Source organism: Caretta caretta, chromosome 8, assembly GCF_965140235.1.
Source record: "Caretta caretta isolate rCarCar2 chromosome 8, rCarCar1.hap1, whole genome shotgun sequence".
NCBI lineage: Eukaryota > Metazoa > Chordata > Testudines > Cheloniidae > Caretta > Caretta caretta.
In genome coordinates this window covers 97,505,438-97,528,677 of record NC_134213.1, presented here as the reverse complement: position 1 = coordinate 97,528,677, position 23,240 = coordinate 97,505,438, and the positions used below count along the sequence as shown (strand labels likewise).

The following is a 23,240-nucleotide window of genomic DNA, read 5'->3' as shown; positions in this document are numbered from 1 at the left end:
ACAAATAATTGTGCACAGAAGGTATCAGAATCAAATGTGCACTAACACAGTAAATGGCCCCAAGATAACCCCCATGGCTACTAGCACCCTATGACAACCCCCCCCCCCTCCTTAATAGGAGACAGAGTCCTGCCTGGAATCGGGATCCCACGGACCCACTGCCACAATAGCGGGAGTAGGTGGGAGCAGGATTAAAAATAGCCCCGCACAGGACTCTACTGTAACATCCTGGCTTTGTGTAGATCAGTGATGTTGCCCTCTAGGGCTGTCCACAGAGAGGATATCAGATCTACTGCTAGTGTTGACTGAGGGAGTTCACCTTCAGCTGCAGCCATTGAGGCCTACATTCCTGAACGTGAAGGACCAGCTCTGTGGCTCAAACAGATCTATTTCATCCCACGAGTAAATCAGTTCCATCATATTGCTCTCCACCAATCACATTGTTATCTTCCTCATATCCAGTCAATCAACGCTTCCCCTCTCAACAAAATCAATCCTCCCCGAAGCTGAGCATCAGTCCTTACTCCTGGGGGCATTCTGCACCAAAAAAATAAAAATTCTGCACCAAAAATGAAAAATTCTGCAAAATTCTGCAAATTTTATTTGTAAAAATAACACTACATAATCACACCAGTTTCAATTATTTTGACAGGTTTCAGAGGAACAGCCGTGTTAGTCTGTATTCGCAAAAAGAAAAGGAGTACTTGTGGCACCTTAGAGACTAACCAATTTATTTGAGCATGAGCTTTCGTGAGCTACAGATGAAGTGAGCTGTAGCTCACGAAAGCTCATGCTCAAATAAATTGGTTAGTCTCTAAGGTGCCACAAGTACTCCTTTTCAATTATTTTGGTAATTTATTTCAAAATACCCATCAGCAAGTATGTCTGTAACAATACAGACACACACAAAAATCCCCCAGGAGTAGAGAGTTAAAGAAACTCCTATGACAACCCAGTTCCTGTTCTCTGTCCCCCTACCCCCACGCTGGGCGGCGGGGGCCAAACACCCCCCACCAGCTCAGATATCCACACTCCCTCCCCCGCACCAGCCCAGCCATGGAGCCCCCCAGCCCAGATACCCACACCCCTCTTCCCCAGAAGCCAGCCACGGTGCCCCCCGGCCCAGGTACCTACACCCCCTCCCTCCCAGAGCCCAGACACAGGGCTCCCCCTTGTCCAAATACCCATGCCCCCTCTCCCCCCAGAGCCCAGACACAGGGCCCCCCCCAGCCCAGACACCCATCCCTCTCCCCTCCCCAGAGACCAACCACAGGGGTACCCTGGCCCAGATACCCGCACCCCCTTCCCCCAAAACCCAGTCACAGGGCGCCCCCCCCACAACCCAGATACCCGCCCCTCTCCCCTCCGCAGAGCCCAGGGATCCAGAGGGAGAAACAGCCTGATGCTGGGTCCCACGCTTGCACGGAGTTTCCTGTGCATGGCCCTCTCCTTCCCTCGGGGCGTGCTGGGAACTGCTCAGAACCCTCTAGCTCCCTCCCCCCAGCAGTGTCTTTTATGTGCGAGCTGGGCTCTGTTGGGTCCAGTGGCCCCTAGTGGTGGCCAGCAGCACTAAAGCCCATTTCTGTGGGGGGAAAAGAAATTCTGCGCGCACAATGTTAATTTCTACAAAATTCTTCATTGCACAGTGGTACAGAATTGTTCCAGCAGTAAATCCTGAGCCCACCTTGGACTCCTATTCTGCTGCTGCCCACACCCCCTTTGATTTTCTGTATACCAGCTCTTTCTCCTGCTCCTGAGCCATCTACTCCTTTTTCTTCTCTCCCTACTCTTAAGAGCAGCTCAGAGGCTATTCTGCATTTTCCTCTCCCCTCCTGAGCTTCCACTTCCCCCTTCCCCTGTTAAAGGAGCTACAGCATTTGCTCCCTGCCTTTGTCTCCGCTTCACAGAAAGCCTAACTGCCTTCTTGTACAGGCCCTTCCCAAGATGGGACTGCCCTACTAGCCTCACAGGCTGGATTTTTCTGCCCTACTGGGTGCAATATCTATGTGGACAATAAAAATCCTATGCTTCTGATTCTAAGAGCCGGAGGTTTTCCTGGGTTCCTTAGTTAAAATGTTCAGCCTCTGCAGTTGGTTGTGGCCCTCCTCCCCAGAGCTGCTCACCTTTCAGCAGTGCTGTATGTATGTATATAGCTGTGTAAATATTTTATTTCATCTCAATCTTGTCATTATGAATATTTCAGAGAAACATTTTCTCCATTTCCCTCTTGGTCTCTCTGGGTAAGTGACCAGTTTGAGCAGTTTAGTGTCTGGAAATGGATAAAACATTCAATACACAGCAACAATGTGTTAAATACACAAAACTAACTGAAGAGAAATCCATTATTTATGATCTCTGTGCCTTTTACAAGCCAAACTCTTACACTGAAAGGGCTTAGGTTTTAGAGCACACAGTGCATTTTGAACTGGCTTCTTCAGAGATGCCTTTATTGATTGTCTGTTTTATGTTCTGGATTCATAGGCAGAAAACTCTCTCTCTCTATATATCTTTCTTTCTTTCTTTCTTTCTTTCTTTCTTTCTTTCTTTTTTGCTTTAAGATAGATGTTTCCAACCTGTGAGCTGTGACCCCCTGAGGCAATCTAGAAGTTTTCAAACCTGTTCCCATTCCCTACCTCTGATTTCCAACTGAAACAGATATCCTCAGTCTCTTGCTACCAATTCCTCTTCAGCTAGGCCCCCCACAACCCATTCCACTACCAAAAAGCTGGGCAAGAGGGTAAATTGATTGCAGTCTATAAGTGCTTACATGGGACATAAATATTTGATAATAGACTCTTCAGCCTAGCAGGCAAAGGTATATCATGATCCAATTGCTGGAAGTTGAAGTTAGACTAATTCAGACTGGAAATAAGGTGTACATTTTTAACAGGGTAATTAACCTTTGGGACAATTTACTATGGGTTGTGGAGGATTCTCCAACACTGGCAATTTTAAAATCAAGACTGGATTTTTTTTAAGATATGTTCCAGTTCAAACTAGATAATAATGCCCCAAAATTATTTTGGGGAAGTTCTATGGCCTGTGTTATGCAGGAGGCCAGACTAGATGATCACAATGTCCTTTCTGGCCTTGGAATCTATGAATCTTCCCCACCCCACCCCACCCTTTCTACTTCCTTTCCAGTCCTGTGTTATTCTTTTAGAACAATTAATTTCCCCCCAAACCTAAATGCTTTCATCTCTCTTTAAGGAGCTATGGGCCAGATTGTGTCACGAAGGTTCTGGCACTGAACAAGGGGCAGGGTGGAGTCACCTTGCCTCTGAAAGGGATTGTGACTCCGTGAGGACCATTGCCTCCTGGAGCTCCTGGAAAGCTGGCTCTCTCCTCCCCACCACGTCAGAGAGGCTCACATTTAAGTCACTACAGAAGCTGCTGTTTAACTCTCTGAGCCTCAGATCAGCCTCTGACTTCTCACTGAATGCAGCATTATTTGCAGCCAACAGAGTTCTGTGCTCAGTCTCATTTGGGCAGGTTATTTTGGTAATTGGGCACTCAGCTACACAGTCTGCAGACACAAATACCCAGTCTGAAGGCATGGATTTGTTGCAGCAAACATGTCATTAGAGGTCTTGGCTGAAATGTGGCCTTTAGTGGCATCCAAAAATTCCCTCTACTCCAAGGAAATCTTTACCCAGCAGACATCCCTTGTCCCCATGCTGCTTAGCCCCTGCAGATACTTACGACAATTCTGCTCGTCTGACTTGTCTTTGCAGTCCTCGTCGCCATCGCACTTCCAGTTCAAGTGGATGCACTCCCCATTGCCACACCTGAATTCGTGGGCCGCACAGGTGTTCAGCACCTGAGGCGTGATTGTGTAGCGACACTTCTCCATCAATTCATCTGAGTAGTCTTCACAGTCGGGCTGGTTGTCACAGACCCACGGCTCTGGGATGCACACGCTGTTGTTGCACTGAAACTCATTAGGGTTGCAGGTGAGCGGCGAGCACTTCCTCTCGTCACTGCCATCTCCACAGTCGTTGTCGCCATCGCACACAAAGATCATGGCTATGCAGGTCTTGTTACTGCACTGGAACTCATTGGAAGAGCAGACTGTGGGATAAAAACAAACAGATGAGTTGGGAGATCCTCAACCTAGACCCCAATTGGACATTGTGTCCATATCACGAACCCACCACACACACTTCGGCAGTCTCTGCTCGGGAGAAACCCAACACTGGAGCAGGCTAGGAGTGAAAGACATTAGCTCGGCTGTGTGGAGTCCAGACCAGGAACAGCTAGGGTGTTCCAAGTCAGTAGTGATGTGCATTGGCTGCGTGTGTGTGGAGTCCAGCCGGGGCTGAAATACCAGAGTTGTGGTAGGCTATCACTGAGGATCATTACCACAACTGTGCTTAGAGCCCAGGAATGGAATAGTTGAAGGGCTGAAGGTCAAGACTGAGAAGCACTGGCCGAACTGCATGGGGAGCTTCGAACAGAAGTGCAAGGGAACTGAAGATCAGGAACAAGGACCACTGGCAATAGTGTGTGTTGTCCCAGCAGCAGAACAGCAAAGGTGTAGCAAGCTAAGACTGAAGAGCACTATCAGAGCTATGCTGGGAGACAAGCAATGGAACAGCAGAGATATTACAGTCTAGGATGGAGATGCATGGCAGAATTGTGTGACACAGGCTTGCATAGCTCCTGATGGCACTATACTGAGCTCAAGCCAGTGCTATCAGTTCCTGACTTTCATGACTTTCACCAAATTCACCCCCCCAAAACTAAGCAAGTTTCAGAATTTCACAGCGTCTTGTTTTGGACATATTAAGTGAGAGACACAGGGTAAATATTCAATGAGTTGTGCAGGGATTAGCTGCTGAATCATGTCGATAAATCCCTTCACAAGGTACTGACTATTTCCCCGGGAAGTCACCATTCTGCATTTACATACAAATGAGACTTTTTGAGCTATGAAGGAGAACAAACTTTTTTCCTTTGCATGCCTGATTTACTGCTGAGCCAGAGGAATCTGCTCAAATTAAACTTTCAGATGTCCCAACAATGGTCACTCTTATGCAAAAAGAAGAACACAGCCGCTGGCAAGAGTTCCCTATAACTACTTTTAATTGGTACCTAATTTACTCAGTTATTAAGGGAAAAAATTCAGTTTCAGCAGCTTCGAAGACCCGGCGGAAAATTATGGCTTTTATCAATTAGATTAGATCAAATAATCCGTCTTGAAAAATGCTTCTTTTAATGTCGCTCAGGAGGCTCTCGTCTTCAATAGCAAAAGTACTTATTGCCCCTGCTGCACAGCTCCTGTGACTGTCATAAATATAAAGGGAAGGGTAAACCCCTTTAAAATCCCTCCTGGCCAGAGGAAAACTCCTCTCACCTGTAAAGGGTTAAGAAGCTAAAGGTAACCTCGCTGGCACCTGACCAAAATGACCAATGAGGAGACAAGATACTTTCAAAAGCTGGGAGGAGGGAGAGAAACAAAGGGTCTCTGTCTGTCTATATGCTGCTTTTGCTGGGGATAGACCAGGAATGGAGTCTTAGAACTTTTAGTAAGTAATCTAGCCAGGTATGTGTTAGATTATGATTTCTTTAAATGGCTGAGAAAAGAATTGTGCTGAATAGAATAACTATTTCTGTCTGTGTATCTTTTTTGTAACTTAAGGTTTTGCCTAGAGGGATTCTCTATGTTTTGAATCTAATTACCTTGTAAGGTATCTACCATCCTGATTTTACAGAGGGGATTTCTTTACTTCTATTTACTCCTATTTCTATTAAAAGTCTTCTTGTAAGAAAACTGAATGCTTTTTCATTGCTCTCAGATCCAAGGGTTTGGGTCTGTGGTCACCTATGCAAATTGGTGAGGCTTTTTATCCAACATTTCCCAGGAAAGGGGGGGGTGCAAGTGTTGGGAGGATTGTTCATTGTTCTTAAGATCCAAGGGTCTGGGTCTGTAGTCACCTAAGCAAATTGGTGAGGCTTTTTACCAAACCTTGTCCAGGAAGTGGGGTGCAAGGTTTTGGGAAGTATTTTGGGGGGAAAGACGTTTCCAAACAGCTCTTCCCCAGTAACCAGTATTTGTTTGGTGGTGGTAGCGGCCAATCCAAGGACAAAGGGTGGAATATTTTGTACCTTGGGGAAGTTTTGACCTAAGCTGGTAAAGATAAACTTAGGAGGTTTTCATGCAGGTCCCCGCATCTGTACCCTAGCGTTCAGAGTGGGGGAGGAACTTTGACAGTGACAAACCACACTGCTGAAATAACACTGGTAGCTGAGACATAACATGGGAAGCGCATCTGGAAGACACCAGAATCTCTACTACGTGGAGTTACGTAGAGTATACTAGCTTTGAGGGTGTGGCAAGAGCACCGGGAGAATGATCTAACAAGGCCATGTCTACACTGTGAGCTAGGGCTTTGATTCCCAGCTCACGCAGACATTGACACAAGCTCTCATCCAGCTCGTGCACTAAAAATCGTAGTGCAGCTGCCTGAACCGTGTGGGTCCATACTCAGCACAGCTATCCCGTGCTGCGCTCCTGCTACCACAGCTATGCTACGATTTTTAAGCATGCTAACTTGACAAGAGCTAGTGTGTGAGAGTCTATATGTGAGCTGGGAATCACAGCCCAGCTCAAGGTGGAGACATACGCTAACAGTGTTATACAGAACTATTCTGGTTTTTTCACCTAGGAAGATAAGCACAGACTGCTCACAATGGAATTATTAGTATATACACTACCTTACTCATGAACTTACCAGGCTGTATGGGCAAAGAGCATAGCTGAAGTTTCTAACTCCCTGAAGTGCTCGTGTTCTACCTATCTGATCTATTTTGATATGCCCTAAAGTAAAACCTAAGAAACCCACGTCCTCCTTCCCTCCCTGGATCAGTCCCAGCAAACCCAACTTCTTTCTACCTGTCTGGGCATTATTTTGGCTCCCACCACCTAAGTGCCAAAAGGACAAGCCCATTTGAGGAAGCAGAGGTGTTTGCCTTCCTTGGTAGCATCTCACACTGGGCACCAATGGAGACAGAATTTGATGGATCCATTTTTTGATTCAGTGTGGCAAATCCTATGCTTGTATTTTTAAATCCATGGTATCAAATCACTAGTGCACTAAAATTACAAATTATTAGAACCACCAAATGAATTCTTGCTTGTTCGGGGGTTGGTGGTAGAATGGGGCAGAGATGTCTTGCCAATAAGAAAAAGATTCAGGTTCCAAAAAGAGTCAAAGGAGAAGGATACTTTTGAGCACAGACCACAAACTATTCTATGGCTGTGATGAAGCAGATTTTTAAAGGAATCTCAATTCCACCTTCAATTTTCTGGATGCAATTTTATAACTGCAATTAAGTGCATCTGAAAATTACAGCATTTGGACATCTAGCTACCTGATTTGTTAGCACACTCAGGTGGAGAGATGTCTAAATACTAGGAACTGCATCTAAAATAACTGCACGGCAGAGCTGGAGTTCATTAAAAGAAAAGAATAGGCACAATCTCTACTTATATGTCTGTCTTCCTCTCACAAACATTTACACGGCACCTGCCTTTCTCCAAAGTTCTAATTATGCATATTTAGCTATTCTGATTAATTGGCACTTGTACAACTGAAAACAAAATGACCTATTAATCTTATCGATCTGTCTTCATCTCTGTAATCTAGCAGCCATTTCAAATGGGTAATGTTATGGCACTGTGGAGTATTAATTTGAAGTAACACAGCTATAGCCTTACTGATCTGATTGAAGAGAGATGATAAACATTAGAGCTGCAGTGACTACATGCAGATAACGTAACAGATCAAGGCTGAGCTGAGGAATACATCAAAATAAATGTTAGAAAAGCTACCTCAGAAAAAAATAAATAAGCAAAGTTCGCATAAGCTCTTGATCCCTAATATTTTGGCAGGGTTACAGCAATTTACACACTCCAACTGTGAATTAATTTCCTTCCCTGAGCTGTAATAAGCACATCTTTCTTCCTTGTTTTCATTACTCCCACCTCTGTCCCTTCTTATGTTTGTATGTGTTGCCTGTCTCCCTTTTGAAATTTGCCAAGTGTGCAAATTAGAGATGGTCACATGTATCCATAGAAAATGGGGGTCGGTCACCTACAGACAATGCAAATTAATATAAAAGCTCCTCCTCCCCTGTACACACAAACCCCACTAAAATATTAAATGTATCGAAAATCTCAAAGAATAAAAGCAATTTTGCTTTCATGCCTCCCTGAGGACTTCTGCAATGAAGCTTATGATTTCCTAGCTACTAATTCACAAGCTTATGATTATTTTATTTTGTTTTTAAAATGTGAATTCAGTGCTGATGCCAGAGAGCACTAGAGACTGAAGTCCTCTTTCCACTGAACATGTAAAGCATGGGCAGCAGGCACCTACCACTGCACCCTTGTGCCTCAGCCTTGAACAGGGAGGGCTGCCCTGGCACATCTTTAACCCTGGCCCAGAAGCACGTGTAGCTGCTTGTGCAGACAACGCTTCAGTGGCAACAGTGGTGACAGTTACAGTGGTGATTCCTGTGATGTGGTCATCAGGTTACTATGGACTGGACTGTTACCACAGACTCATTTTCCACAGGCCTCAGCCAGACCTCTGCCTAGGCAGTGCACACTGGCACTGTAGTGGCACCCCCATAGAGAGAGTACTCCCCATTCCAGACCCATCTGGCTCCACTGGCTTTTAAGGAAAGGAAAGAGGGAGTTATTGTCTCATCTTCAACCTACCTTGCCCCTCCCTAGCCACTTTCAGAGAGCTAGATTTTATGGAGTGTGCTAGGAAGAAGCAAAGTCTGCACCCTCTAGCCATACTGTGGCTTGCTCTTGTACAGGGCTGAAACAGGGGGAGAGGACCTCCTTACACTCTTCCTACACCCACACAGGAGCCGACCACATGGTGACCTTTTGTATGGCTTTACACCAGTATAAAGTACCCTTAGAGCAAGAAAAGGGTCGCATTATGCATTACTATAGACAGCACATGGAGAGATAAGGTCGGAGGAATAAGTGAAAGGCAATTTACACACACAGCATCCTTCCCAAGTCTGATGGGTACTTAGGCAGCCCCCATTAGTACAGCATCTCAGAGCTTCCCAGGGGTCATGGATCAGTGTTCATGCCGCACTCTCCATTAATACCCGGCCCCGCTAATGATCCAACCAGCAGACCAAATTCGGTGATGAATCCTGGTCACATGCCATCTGAGGCATGTTGCGCATATGCTAAGAAGTTCTTCCCAAGTATTTCAATAGAAAATAACATTAAACAGTAATTAAATACCCACCATGGCATTTATTTCTCCTTTGACTTGAGCAATTGGTTTACGTTCTCTAATTTGGTACCTGCCCTATCAGGAGATTTTTTGTATAAAAGGGAGAAAAACCAATATTAGTTTCCATTTTTTTCAGTGCAGAGAAGTAAGTGTTGTAGTCTCAGATGCAAAATCTTTTAAAATATGAAGTGATCCCAGTAGAAGTCTTGAAAATCTTTGATTGGCAAGAGTGTTGCAGCTCTGACTGGACCTTGGGCTCCGAAACCCACCCCCTTCCCTGGGCTTCAGTACCCAAACTCCAACCCAAACTGCAACGTCTACTAGCTGTTTTTAGTGCCGTAGCACAGGCCCAAGTCTATAGACCTGTGCGTTGAGACTCACTGCTACAGGTTTTAAAAGCAATGAAGTGGTACGCGTAGTGACTTACTATTGGCACCCTTTTCTCTTAGTCACTATTCAGCCAATAGGACACTAGTAGGCACTAGGATGTTGGAGGTGCCATCTTTCGGATACGATGTAAAACTGAAGCCTTTGTATAGTCAATTCTATGGCACTTTTTGTAAGAGCAGAGAATAGTTACATTCATGTCCTGGTAAAAATTCCTCATCATTTATACGAATTCTGTCTCTGTAAATTCCACATCTGGTTTCATTTGTATATGGCATTCTCTTTTACTTTCTATACTAGTGTAAGGCCATTGGGCACTGCTTAACAGTTGCAGTGTTTCAATGTGGGTAAAGCGAGTCTTATGTATAATAACTTTTCTATAAATCAGGAATCTATAGAGTAATTACTGTGGATTTTCAAATATTAATTTGATGCAAAACAAAATGTGAAATTGACAATATCCGTCATTAATAAAAAGACACTCCATCATACAGCTGCAGAAGTGACTCCCTAATGAAGGCTGTTACTAGCTTCTCAATAATAAGCCCAATTGATTTTGCCTCCTGTTTCTCAAAAAAAAAAAAAAATTCATTTTGCTTGAAATTACATGTGTAGTTTACAGCCAGACAAGAACTGTTTGGCAAAATTTGTGGTGAATTGACAAAGAGTTTCAGAGTTACTGGGGTGTGGAAAATGAGGTGAATTTCACTTTTTGAAACTTTTTTTGCAATGCAACAAATGTTGATGTCTGTAAAAAGAGTCAGTGAGGAATATGGACTATTCCTGCGTGTGATGAAAACAAAATGCATCTGATCTGGTAAAAGAGACCCTGACAACAAAGAACTATGAAATGGCCACCCTAAAATAGGGAGAGCGGTCACTCATACAGTCTAAGAACAGAGATCAGACTGTGAAAAGAAGGACAGGCCTTGTGAGAGGACGTGACATATTCTGAAACCTACCCGTGTCCTAGGTGGCAGATAGGCATTACCTTGTAAGCATGATAATAAGCTGTTTATTGTTTTCAATATATTTTCTCTGTAATGCTTTTCTTCTGAATAAATAATACTTTGCTTTATGAATGCTGGCTGGTCACTTGTTAACCCTGTTGTTGCCCCACAGAGAAGACGGATGTAGGTGCTGAACTAAAGTCAGATCTGCTGAGGTAGTCATAGTGAATTGCAGGATGAACTGCAGCCTAAATCCCCACTCTAGAGAGAGAGTGTTGTGGGATTCTGCCTCAAGAAAGGTGATGACTGAAGGCCTGAGACATAAGCTGGATGCCTTCAAGGAAGCCACAAAGGGGACAGAGATGCAGTTACCTTGGAAACAGCGACAATATACATTTTCAAAGACGTTGAGGCCATGTGTCAGGTGCCTCTGTTCAAAGCAAGATTCATGCTCCTTGGGGCATTTTCCCTCAGAAGGCTACCCTCTAGGGAGGGCAGCAAAAGAGAGAGAGGTAAATAATGATGACCTTGAAGTGAATTCCTCTGAATAAAGACAGGCCTTCCATAGAGGAAATAATGCAACAGAATTGCAGTCTCACCACTATTAGTGGCTGTTGCTATGGTGATTGATATGGAGAAGCCCATAGAGATGAGGCGTGCAGAAGAAATGTTAATTCCTAATTCTAGTCAAAGCATTAATGTAGCTAAGGAGCCAGGGAAACCATTTCAAATAATCTCACAAATTAATATTTGCATTTGTCTGCTTCTTTTGCAACACAGCTTTCCACAAACACAAACAAGCTATTTTTTCCAGTCTCTGGAGCTGCATTAGAGTAATATTAGTTAATTATAACAGTGTGACCAGACTCCAAAGTTACTGCTGATAAATAATTGTTGATGCAAAAATGCGTTATTGATCTATAGTAAGTTTTCAGAGACTCATGCGTTCATTGAAAATGGCTTTATTTTCGTGGTGGTATAATTAACATATGTCCTTTATTCAGCAGTAACTGCATAGCACTTTAATGAACAGAAGAGTACCGTATATACATAAGACCTGAAAAGTCTTCCTTTTTTTAATATCTTTTTCACTAACATATGCAAAGTTACTATTAAGAACTTGCAGTGTCCTCAGTTCTGTTCTGTAATGGGGAATTGCTACAAGACTCCTGAATACTGAAACAGCACAGATTCCCTGGTTAAATAACTGAAAGGCACATCAAAATAAGTGTGATTCTAATGTAAAGAGAAAAAGGCATTACGATGCATAAGGTTTACATTGTGTAGTTTTATGTTCAAATTGCAGAGATAAAGACCTATCTTTACGCTTTTTATGTTCTTTTAGAATGTAATCTGTTGAATCAACTTTTAGATGTTCTGTAGTAGATATAATTTTAGTAGAAATATATGCAAGAAAGTGTTTGGATTTTTTTTATTCTTGGAATTGGAACCTGGATGAGATGTGCCCACTCACATTCTCCAGACATGACTTGTTTGTTAAAATGGCAATTTTACAAATTATACTGATTTGGCAAATCACTAAGAACCGTACGAGAATATCGATTAAACTAATAGTTCCATGACATTAACATACAAATTCATACCTATCATAAAATTGTGTTTGTTTTTAGTTACTCAACTAAGGTATTACAGAATAAAGCCATGATGCTGCACACGGATCCACAAAGGAAATATTATGCTCATGAAGAGTCCTACTGAAGTGCATGGGTCTCCCTCTAGCTATAAGAATTGTTTGCACTGGTCCTTTTGCACGGTGAGGGGCTAACTCTGCCACTAGGGAATTTAAATCAGAGATGTTTTGCCAGGAAAAGCAGACTGTATGACTGTCAGACCTTTAGTCCATTATACTGAGGTTCACACTGATTATGCAGATATGCTAATATGAAATAAGTTAAGAAGTACTCAAAAATATTTGTCTAAATTTCCATCTTTCCCCTTTAGAAAGATGCTGCTTCTGATTTCCTACTCTCAACTCAGGAAAGGAACTCTGCAGAGTCTTAAAAGCTTTAGATTAGTCAAATTAAATTTATCAGATTACAGCTAGATCTGCTTTAATCCCAGGGAGTTTGTAAACTCCATTTTTGTTGTGATTAGGGGAAAAAAAAGAAATTCAGATTAAGCTGTTAGTGGTGCAGTGCATGCTACCTCTTCCTACCTTCAAATTCCCAAGCACAAGGATAAAGCAAACATCAACCACCAGGACCAACTGAACCACCTTTGGGTCATAACTGGTTCTCAGTTAAACACATGTAAAACAAGAGTAATTCCACTAAGTCAACAAAGTCACTATGGATTTATGAGAAAAGAAATTGGCCCATTGTCTTACACTGGAGATTAATAATATGTTTACAGTATGTTTCTTTCCTGGACATCTATAAACAAAATGGTTGCCGGCAATAACACACGACAGCCTCTCGTAGCTTCTAAACACCTACTGTCAATCACTGCGTAGCTACTCACACATGTCTCAAAGCCATCTGGGAAAAATAGATTTTATTTTCCAAATTCTTAGGCAAAAGCCAATTTGTTGATTGGGTGGCCCTGTAGGAACGTCTGTGAAAGGCAGAGAGGAGAAAAACAACATTCCCTTCCCTAGAGATATACTTCTGAATCAATGGGCAAAACAGGTAAGAAAAAAACATTCAAAATGGAAAGCCTGACTTCAGTTAGATAATCTTGTAGTAGCTATGACAACTGAGAGAAACGCAGGCTCCGGAAGTCTAGCTCTGCTGAATAATGAGCTACAAAGCTGTGTTCACATTACAAGCAGTGAGTTCACTGCCCCATAAAAATCTCTACCTCCATTAATTTCATCTGCTTGAAGGGAATTCTTCACAAGAGCCAATATTTCTTTTTACAGTGGTTCACCGCACCATTAGACCTGAATATTCACAGCATTTAGCACACTATATCATTAACTCCTCTGGAGCAAAAGACAAATCAGGAGAAAGCTAAAATTTGCCATGCAAAATTTACCCTAATATGCTGTTATCTCCAGCATTTCCACCAGAACCTGAGATCCTAAACAAGGTGGAGTGAAACTGCAATGACAATTTAACAATTTATGTTTGGAATAAAATATAAGCACGTTGGCTTGTGGTCGCTGGGCAGTCAAAGATTCCTTTTAGATGCAGCAGTAGGGGTAGAAAAAACCCACTACCATAAACACAGGCCAAATTTTCAAAGGGCAACTTGGCCTCTATTTGCAATTCTGGCAACACTGCTACTTGGTGGGTGACCATGTTTAGAGAATTTGGCCTAGAAACTACAGCTATTCAAATGGGAAGTTCCATAAAAGGAAATCAACATTGATATAGGAATAAACTTGGAAGCAAAAACTCTTAGGCCAAGGCTGTGATCCCATGGGTGTTAACGGGATAGAGATCCCTTTGGTGTTGATTTCAATGAGATTAGGATTTGGCCTTTCACTTCTACAGTTTTTGTATAAAAAGGATTTAGAAACAAAGGGCTGCGTAGGGTTCCCACCTATCCAGTTTTCACCTGCACAGTCTGGGTTTTGGCTTGTGTGTCCAGGTGCCATTTGGCAAGCCCTGATGTCCAATTTTTTCGATCTGTGGAAAAGGTGACAACTCTAAGCGGAAGGAAGGAGGCAGTGCAGCAGCAGCCGCCATCTCTGGGACCAGGCTGCTCATGTGGCCTGTGGTGTCGCATGGCCCTGCGCAGCCCACAGGTGGCAGGCAAGGTGAAGACACTGCGAATGACAGGGGCAGGGCCTTGAGGGGAAGAGGCAGAGAAGGGATGGGGCCTTGAAGGAAGAGGTGGAGCAGGGGAGGGGTCTTGGGGAAGAGGCAGAACAGGGGCAGGGCCTTAGGGGAAGAGGTGGGACGGGGGTGGGGACTCAGAGGTCCAGGTACCAGCCATTAGAAAGGTGGCAACCCTAGGGCTGCACCTCAGTGTATTTTTGGTTCATATCACCAGCACTATTGGTGATATGACACATTAATTCTACATTCATATGTGCAATCATTGCTTTAAACTTTATAAAAAATAACCTAACTGTGGACTAAACCTTCCCAGCTATACTTCAGCCCTGAGGTGAATTTTTTTAGAAAATGCAAGCAAAATCCATTCAACTGATTTAATTGTCTAAGGGCAAAAAAAGATAATTTTTCAGCCACAATGAAAATTTTCAGATGTTTTTGTGCTTGGCCAATTCACAAAACAACTTTCTTTTAAAGCTTCAAACTTTTCCTGGCCATAGTCTTGGGAAAGGGCTGTGCCATGTTTGAAGATACTTGGTTTTGAAATAACGTTTTCAAATTGTGCTCAGTTCATAGAGCTATAATGTACTGGCTAGAGGGAGCAAACTATATATACCACTGCGCATAAAAGGGAGGTATGTCCAATCTGCTCAAACGTGTCTCATCATAACGTAAGCCCTTTCACTTCTATACCTAAAGCAGATTCTCTTTTAGTTTAAGTAGTAGAAAGCTGTGTTTGGGGATTAAAAGGTACAGAATTCTGGACCCTCTGTCACCCAAAGTCTTCTAGGTACATGACGTGCAGTATGGCTGGCAGCTATAGAATGACATAGATAGGGGCCTGGATATGGGATTTCTACATCCATGAACCCTAGCCACTGGGGGAGTATATAGTGAGCCAGCTCTGGGCTAAATTCTGCCCTCTGTTGCAGTGACGTAGATAAGGAAGAGGCAACTTCTCCCACTCCAGCAGCAGGGCAGGATCTTTCTCTAGCACTCAAGATGATTGTTTATGCATCTATGATTTCAGGATACTGAAATCCACTGTTTAAGTGTAAATAATGTAAAATATACATTAAAGGAATCCTAAAGTTTATATTTTAATTATCCAAACATCTGAAATCTTAACTCTGTCCCATAATAATCTTAATTTTGTTCCTTTGCATTAAAATAAAGTATTTCATAACAAGCCCCTACAACCCTGGGTAAAATTGTATTTTTTTCAGCAAGCACGACAATATTATGCCAGTGGAAAGAATTGCACTTTTTAAAAAATGCACCTTCAGTAAAACTGTATAAAAACATTAAGCAGTGAACCTTTACTTTAAACTGCACCTTCTTCCGTACCCTTTGAAGAATATTTTATTTACTGAACATACTGATACATTACATGATTTTAGGGTAAAAGCTCCTGTTGTGAATGCATGCACACAAGGAAGAAAAGTTTAGGCTGCTATGGGAACACTGAGGGTCAGATTCCAGGAACTACGTTCTGCTTGCTTGGGGTGTGGGCAGGACATCACTCTGCATCAGTTGTGGAATAGTACATTTCACCTGCGCTGGCTCCAACATTAGGAAAAAGCAAAGTCTGCTTAACAGCCACCTTTGACCCCACATCTCTTCAACTGCACTGAGCAGAGGTCTGGCACAGCTAAAGCTCTGGCCCTAAGTGTGAATTTCTTGACATGTCCAATTAAAATCTCTACCTTAACATGGCATTAATGTAAGGTTTTACATTTAATTATGATAGACATTGATACATTCATCTGGAAACTACCCTCATTTTTACTGTAAGGGTGCAATTATAACTAACCACCAGGTTAATTTTTTTTGCTTTCTTGTTGTTATATAGCTCAAAACAAATGTGAATACGGAATGAGATATTTCCTAAAGAACAATGGGGATTTTCCTGTAATTTCTACTGCTTTTGAAGGAGATCTAATACTTTAAGCAGTGATAAAGTCAAAGCTGTCCACAATGTTTAATTTCTGGATAGCCTGGGCATAATGCACAAGCATTAATCCCTCCAGCTGTCCAGTAATTAAACATCATGTGAAACCCAGAGGATATCATTGCTTTCCTACTTAATCTTATTTATGAAGGACTTTCATTTGTTAAACCTACAATCACTTTCTTTCCATTCTTGAGGATAATATTAGATTCTTCCACCAATACAAGTGCACCCAGCATATAGCTATTTTCCCACAGTAGCAAGATTTTTGCAAGAAATACATTTTTTCATCACACATTGAAATAATTAAGAATGGGACACTGGGCACATACTTATTCCATTTGGATGAGTACAATTTTACTAAAATCAATGGGGTAATTCAGAGCAGAATTTGGTCCTGTGTGTTTGATTTTCTCTGAATTGCATATGACTGATCAGCAAGCAGTGCATGTAGCTAATTAATGAAGCCAAAGAACAGAATTCATAGCGATAACAAGGCCTGGTGGAATCTGGTTTATCCTTTTTTTCAATTTCAATGATTAAGGTAGATTTTTTTATTTTTAACTATTATAATTTTTATAGCCATGGAAAATTAAAGGGGGGGTCGGGGTTAAATCAGTGCTAACAGCAGGGCTGCAGGGGATTCCCAGCACTGACAGCAAGGCTGCAAGGGGTTCCCTGCACATACGAGGGGCCTAAGACACTCTTAGGCAAGGTGCAGGAGAAGCTGTGGGCCCGGTCCAGCAAAGCAGAAATCCCCTGGCCAGGTGTGCAAGGAGAATGAGCTCTCAGCCACAGGGGAGGACACCCCACCACTGAATGGTTCCTGCCCGTGGACAGCCCCCATGCTTCTGGCTTTCGCGTGAGGGGCTGGGGCCGTGACAACAGAGCCCCAAAGAGCTCCTTGCCCTGCTGACGACACTGGATTCCTGCAGATGCAACATGCGGGGAAGAAGGCAGAGTGGAGACCACTGGCCTGGGCTGAGCCAATCCCTGCAGGCACAAAGTGCAGTGGAAGGCTATACTTGCTCTGACCAATAGTAATGGATTTTTTTTGTCGATTTCAGTGTGTCAGCTGAAATTAACATTTACCAAACCCTAGAGAAAGGACTTTGAGGAGGAAAGTGAAGTGAGCAGGCAAACAGGGTCAAAGAGGAATTTCCAAAACAGGGGGCATGCACAGACCAATGGATACTACTTTTAAATTCTCCAGCTCCGAGGGCATGGTGCACACACGTAACCCATAGGGGAATACTATAGGGACCGGTTTCAGAGTAACAGCCGTGTTAGTCTGTAATCGCAAAAAGAAAAGGAGTACTTGTGGCACCTTAGAGACTAACCACTTTATTTGAGCATAAGCTTTCGTGAGCTACAGCTCACTTCATCGGATGCATACTGTGGAAACTGCAGAAGACATTATATACACAGAGACCATGAAACAATACCTCCTCCCACTGGTAGAGTGGGGTGGGAGGAGGTATTGTTTCATGGTCTCTGTGTATATAATGTCTTCTGCAGTTTCCACAGTATGCATCCGATGAAGTGAGCTGTAGCTCACGAAAGCTTATGCTCAAATAAAGTGGTTAGTCTCTAAGGTGCCACAAGTACTCCTTTTCTTTTTACTATAGGGACCATCACCCAAAGAAGGAAAAACAGTTCTCTACTGGTGTAAATGGGCACAACTTGATTGACTTCAAGGGAGTTTTGTCCATTTGCACTTACGGAGGATTTGGCCAGGAGTTACTTGTGGGAGCAGGAGCCCAGGGGTACTAGAACGTGAGCTGACCTGGCAGAGTGAGCAGTGCATCAGAGGCAAGTAATGACCAGACGTCAGCAGGGCCTTGAGGGTTTGAATTACTCAGTGAGTGACCCTCAGATTAAAAGGGCACTATAGAAATATACAGTGTTGTTACTGCCACTTAGTCATGGCATTTATACAACACTGAAAAGGCAAATACAGGAGTCCCTTTTGGGGCAAAAACCTGTGTGTCAGATGACGGAAGGGAAAGAAGAGGGATACACACAGAGAAAAAGAGGGGGAGAGGACATGTGCTGTGACAGAGGGAGACCTCCTGCAATTTCATCTCTTTGTTTTTAGTTTTAGTAAAAGACATTTTCAGTTTAAACAACTCAAGACTGTTCATGTAAGAGATTCCTGTGACAGCCTGTCATAAATATAAAGGGAAGGGTAACCACCTTTCTATATACAGTGCTATAAAATCCCTCCTGGCAAGAAGCAACACCCTGTTACCTGTAAAGGGTTAAGAAGCTCAGCTAACCTGGCTGGCACCTGACCCAAAGGACCAATAAGGGAACAAGATACTTTCAAATCTTTGGGGGGGGGGGGGGAAGGCTTTTGTTTGTGCTCTTTGTTTATGTGTTCTCTCTTGGGACTGAGAGAGGCCAAACAGAAATCCATCTTCTCCAACCCATCCTAATCCAAGTCTCCAATATTGCAACCAATATAGGCAAGACAGGCAAGGCGGATTAGTTTATCTTTTGTTTTATGTGAATTTTCCCTATGTTAAGAGGGAGGTTTATTCTTGTTTTCTGTAAGTTTAAGGTTTTGCCCAGAGGGGGATCCTCTGTGTTTTGAATCGGAATACCCTGTAAAGTATTTTCCATCCTGATTCTACAGAGGTGATTCTTTTACCTTTTCTTTAATTAAAATTCTTCTTTTAAGAACCTGATTGATTTTTCATTGTTCTTAAGGTCCAAGGATTCGGGTCCGTGTTCACCTGTATAAATTGGTGAGGATTATTATCAAGCCTTCCCCAGGAAAGGGGTGTAGGGCTTGGGAGGATATTTTGGGGAAAGATGTCTCCAAGTGGTCTCTGTCCCTGTTCTTTGTTTAAAATGCTTGGTGGTGGCAGCATACGGTTCAAGGCCAAGGCAAAGTTTGTACCTTGGGGAAGTTTTTAACCTAAGCTGGTAAGAATAAGCTTAGGGGGTCTTTCATGCAGGTCCCCACATCTGTACCCTAGAGTTCAGAGCGGGGAAGGAACCCTGACAGAGCCCCTGGTCCTTTTCATGTCTGTCTGATAAAAATGTTCCCTTAGACAACTAATCAAAGGGATCAATGAGAGAGGATGTATCCATTAAGTGCACAGATTCCCCTGGACCACAGATGGGTGTGTCTTGGAAGTACACTTAAATTACTGGAAAATATCCTATTACAATAGTAATGACTGCACTGGCAGAACCTGACAGATTGTGGCTGGTCCACGGAGGAAGGAACACAGTACAAGGGGCCTTCCTGCCCCTTTGCACCCCTGCACACATGTTCGTCACAATTTCAGTCCCGAGTATAACGACAGGCCCCAGCTCAGGCTGCTGGTGAAACTAGACTCAGAAGGAGAGAGAAGAGGTCTTTGAGCCATCCAGCGGAGCTGAGTCAGTACGGGTGGTAGTGGCATAGGAGGAGAGGTGCACCCCTATACCTTATAGAGGGTGGCAGAGCTCCCATTCAAAAGTTAGTCAGAATTCCTCTTAGGGCTCCTGCTGCTGCATGTTCTTTATTTCATACAACCCCATTCCACTATGGGCTTTAGCTTAAAAGGGGCATCAAAGAGGGGCTTACAAAGTGCTAGTCAGTAATATAAGCCAGCCATGGATGTAACATCCCCAGTGCAAGTGGTTAACTTCTACATTGATCCTAAGTTGAAGCTTTAATTACAGTACCCTGGAGAGAAAAGAATTTCAGTGTGCTTCATTCTCAAGAAAGGCTATTGGCTAGCTTAGGTGGTTCCCTGTTCATCTCCTGAGTTTGTGGTGGGAAAGTGCATTTATGAAGGTGCAGTTTGCAATTTCAAAAATTGTTAACCCAGAATTAACTGTGGGTTTAAATTCTACCATTTAGACTGCTACATTCATGATCTGCACATACACTCAGGTACTTAGCCACCTCAGCGCTGGGATTTATACCCACAATTAATCCCAGGTACAGTGGCCGTCTTTGTTGGCACAAATCTGGACCCACAATCACTGGCACTTTATCCACTGTAGTTTGAATGATTCACATCATGGAGCCTTGCACTGCTTCTTTCAAGATTATTCCACAGGCTGACAGATCTCACCATTACAAAGTTGTTTTATTATTAACATATCTCACCAATAAAAGCAGAAGCTTGTTATTGCTCATTTTGTATAGGTCTTCCAAGGAGTGCTACAGGAGGGAGGTGGATTCCTCACAGAAGTGACTATCTCTCTGTCCCTTGCAGCAATTTGTGCCTAACAGACCCACACAAATAGTCTTGCCTAGCTGTGGAAGCAGTTTTTTAGTAGGTTAATCCAGTTCTGACTGGGATTAGCAGTGGTCCATACTGTTAACCCTAGGTGTAGACAGCGCAGGTAAAATAGCCCTGCTGATGTTTCTGACCAGGAACACTGCACTCAGGACTCATATTTCATGCCAATGAATGCTCCCTGGGCTGCCTATATGCATGACCATTTGTTCGTAGGACATGATGCCTGCCTGCTCACAAATTGGACAGGGCAGGGAAATCAGGAGACAGACTTTTTGATGCTCTTGACTCACCATTCACATATTGTGCCAACACGTGCTCCAGCCTACCTGCATTCATGGCCAGATGTGTGGAGAGTGTGCTACCTGCTAACAAGGTGGTCAGAAACTTGACCCAAAGCAAAGATCACAAGCAATTTACATGGGAAGCCTGCACGACCCTACCAGTGGCATCTTTCTCTCTGCAGCAAGGCTCTCCTGGGTGCTAGTCTTACTGACATTTACTTCTGATCACACTTGATGACAGCGAAGAAGAACTGGTAGGCTGCCAAAGCCTGTGATTGAATCCTACGGGGTGTGGATGGCATGGCCCACACTACAAGTTTCCCACAGACCTATACACTTGGCAAAACCCTATAAGACTACTCAGCACAGTACTGTTTGCACCAGGGCAGTCCCCTGGTAGACACCACCCCCACCTCATCTGTGTTTTGTGAGAAATGCCCATAAGCCAGGTCAGCCCTAACTCGAGGAGAGAATTCATGGCTCTGAATCCTTAGTGGAGGGAAGTGTAACTCACACACCTCCTGGGTGTGGTGTTCTATCCCATCTAGTGGGTGGGTGGGAGGGAAAGACAGAGAGAGGCCTATGGCTTTTAGCTCATGCAGTAGAGGCTCATGCATTTAGCTCCAGAGGCCACAGGTTCAATCCTCCCTGTCGACAACTGGGATCTGTCAGCGTTACGAGTGGGGGCTCGTCCAGGATTTCAACTGGAAAGTCTCTGAAGCTTGGGACGCACTGCCTTGGCTAGGGGAAGTATGTAACCCACACACCTTCTGGGTGTGGTGTTCTGTCCCATCTAGTAGCACCGAGACCACTTAGAGCAGAGGTGGGCAAACTATGGCCCCCGGGCCACATCTGTCCCATGGGACCGTCCTGCCCGGCCCCATAGCTCCTGGCCCAGGAGGCTTGCCCCCGGCCCCTCCCCTGCTGCCCCCCTCCCAAGCAGCTATGCCGCCGCACAGGCAGCGGGCTGCAAGCGCCTGCCACTCTGAGCGGCATGGTAAGGGGGCAGTGCAAGTTTGGGTAGGGGTGCAGGGGTCCCAGGCAGCAGTCAGGGACAGGGAGCAGGGGGCGGTTGGATGGGGCAGAGGTTCTGGAGCTGTCAGGGGGGGTTAGATAGGGTGTGGGACTCCTGGCGGGGCCTGTCAGGGGGCAGGGGTATGGATAGGTTGGGGCTGTCAGGGGACAGGGAGCTGGGGGGGTTGGATAGGGGGTGGGATCCTGGGGGGGTGCAGGGAGGGGGGGCGATTCGGGGTGGGGGGTCCCAGGAGGGGGCAGTCAGGGGACAAGGAGCAGAGGGGGTTGGATGGGTCGGGGGTTCTGAGGTGGGAAGCGGGAGGGGATGTATAGGAGGCAGGGGCCAGGCTGTTTGGGGGTCACAGCCTTCTCTACCCGGCCCTCCATACAGTTTCGCACCCCGATGTGGCCCTCAGGCCAAAAAGTTTGCCCGCCCCTGACTTAGAGAGAGAAACAGATTAATGAGTCTGCTCTACAGCCTTAGTTAAGAGCCATATGGCTTTTGGCTCATGTATTAGAGGCTTATTCACTAAGCTCCAGAGGCCCCAGGTTCGATCCCACCCGCCAATGACTGCAGTCTGTCGGTGTTACAGGCAACTAATAGGAGGTGCTTCTAACTACCTTTGTGGGGTAGGGCTTAGTCCTCTTCCCCCCCAGCATCTTCTATTGGCTAGCTTAGGTGGTTCCCTACTCATCTTGCTGGCTTTTGTGAATCCCATTCTTAGGAGCCTAACTCCCCATGCATTGCCTACAGAGTCTAGGTACCTAACTCAAGGCTGTGGATTCCACTGAGTGGCAGGGTACCCATACATTAGGCATTGCCAGGCTGAGTTTAAGTTTCCTTTTGTGGATCTAGCCCTAAAAGCCTTACATTTTGCCAACGTTCTGTAATAGTCTTTTACGCATGACTAAAGACAAAAGAGGAGTATGTGATGTAAGCAGCAGGATACGGTAAGGAAAGCAAAGCAGCAGGATAGGTAAGCAGCAGGATACGGACCCAGGACTTCAGGAAAGCAGACTTCGACTCCCTCAGGGAACGGATGGGTACGATCCCCTGGGGGACTAACATGAAGGGGAAAGGAGTCCAGGAGAGCTGGCTGTATTTCAAGGAATCCCTGTTGAGGTTACAGGAACAAACCATCCCGATGAGTCAAAAGAATAGTAAATATGTCAGGCGGCCAGCTTGGCTTAACGGTGAAATCCTAGCGGATCTTAAACATAAAAAAGAAGCTTACAAGAAGTGGAAGGTTGGACATATGACCAGGGAAGAGTATAAAAATATTGCTTGGGCATGTAGGAATGAAATCAGGAGGGCCAAATCGCACCTGGAGCTGCAGCTAGCAAGAGATGTCAAGAGTAACAAGAAGGGTTTCTTCAGGTATGTTGGCAACAAGAAGA

General features: G+C 44.3%; 1 protein-coding gene across 4 annotated transcripts in view; it reads right to left on the bottom strand.

Annotated features, from left to right (window-relative positions):
* Positions 1-23,240, bottom strand: part of LRP8 (LDL receptor related protein 8) — a 301,572-nt gene that overhangs the window by 51,965 nt on the left and 226,367 nt on the right. For all 4 annotated transcript variants that reach the window (XM_048862342.2, XM_048862340.2, XM_048862339.2 and 1 more), the window contains one exon: positions 3,703-4,071. In XM_048862342.2, the coding sequence (XP_048718299.2) occupies positions 3,703-4,071 (369 nt within the window). The remainder of the gene's footprint in view (positions 1-3,702; positions 4,072-23,240) is intronic.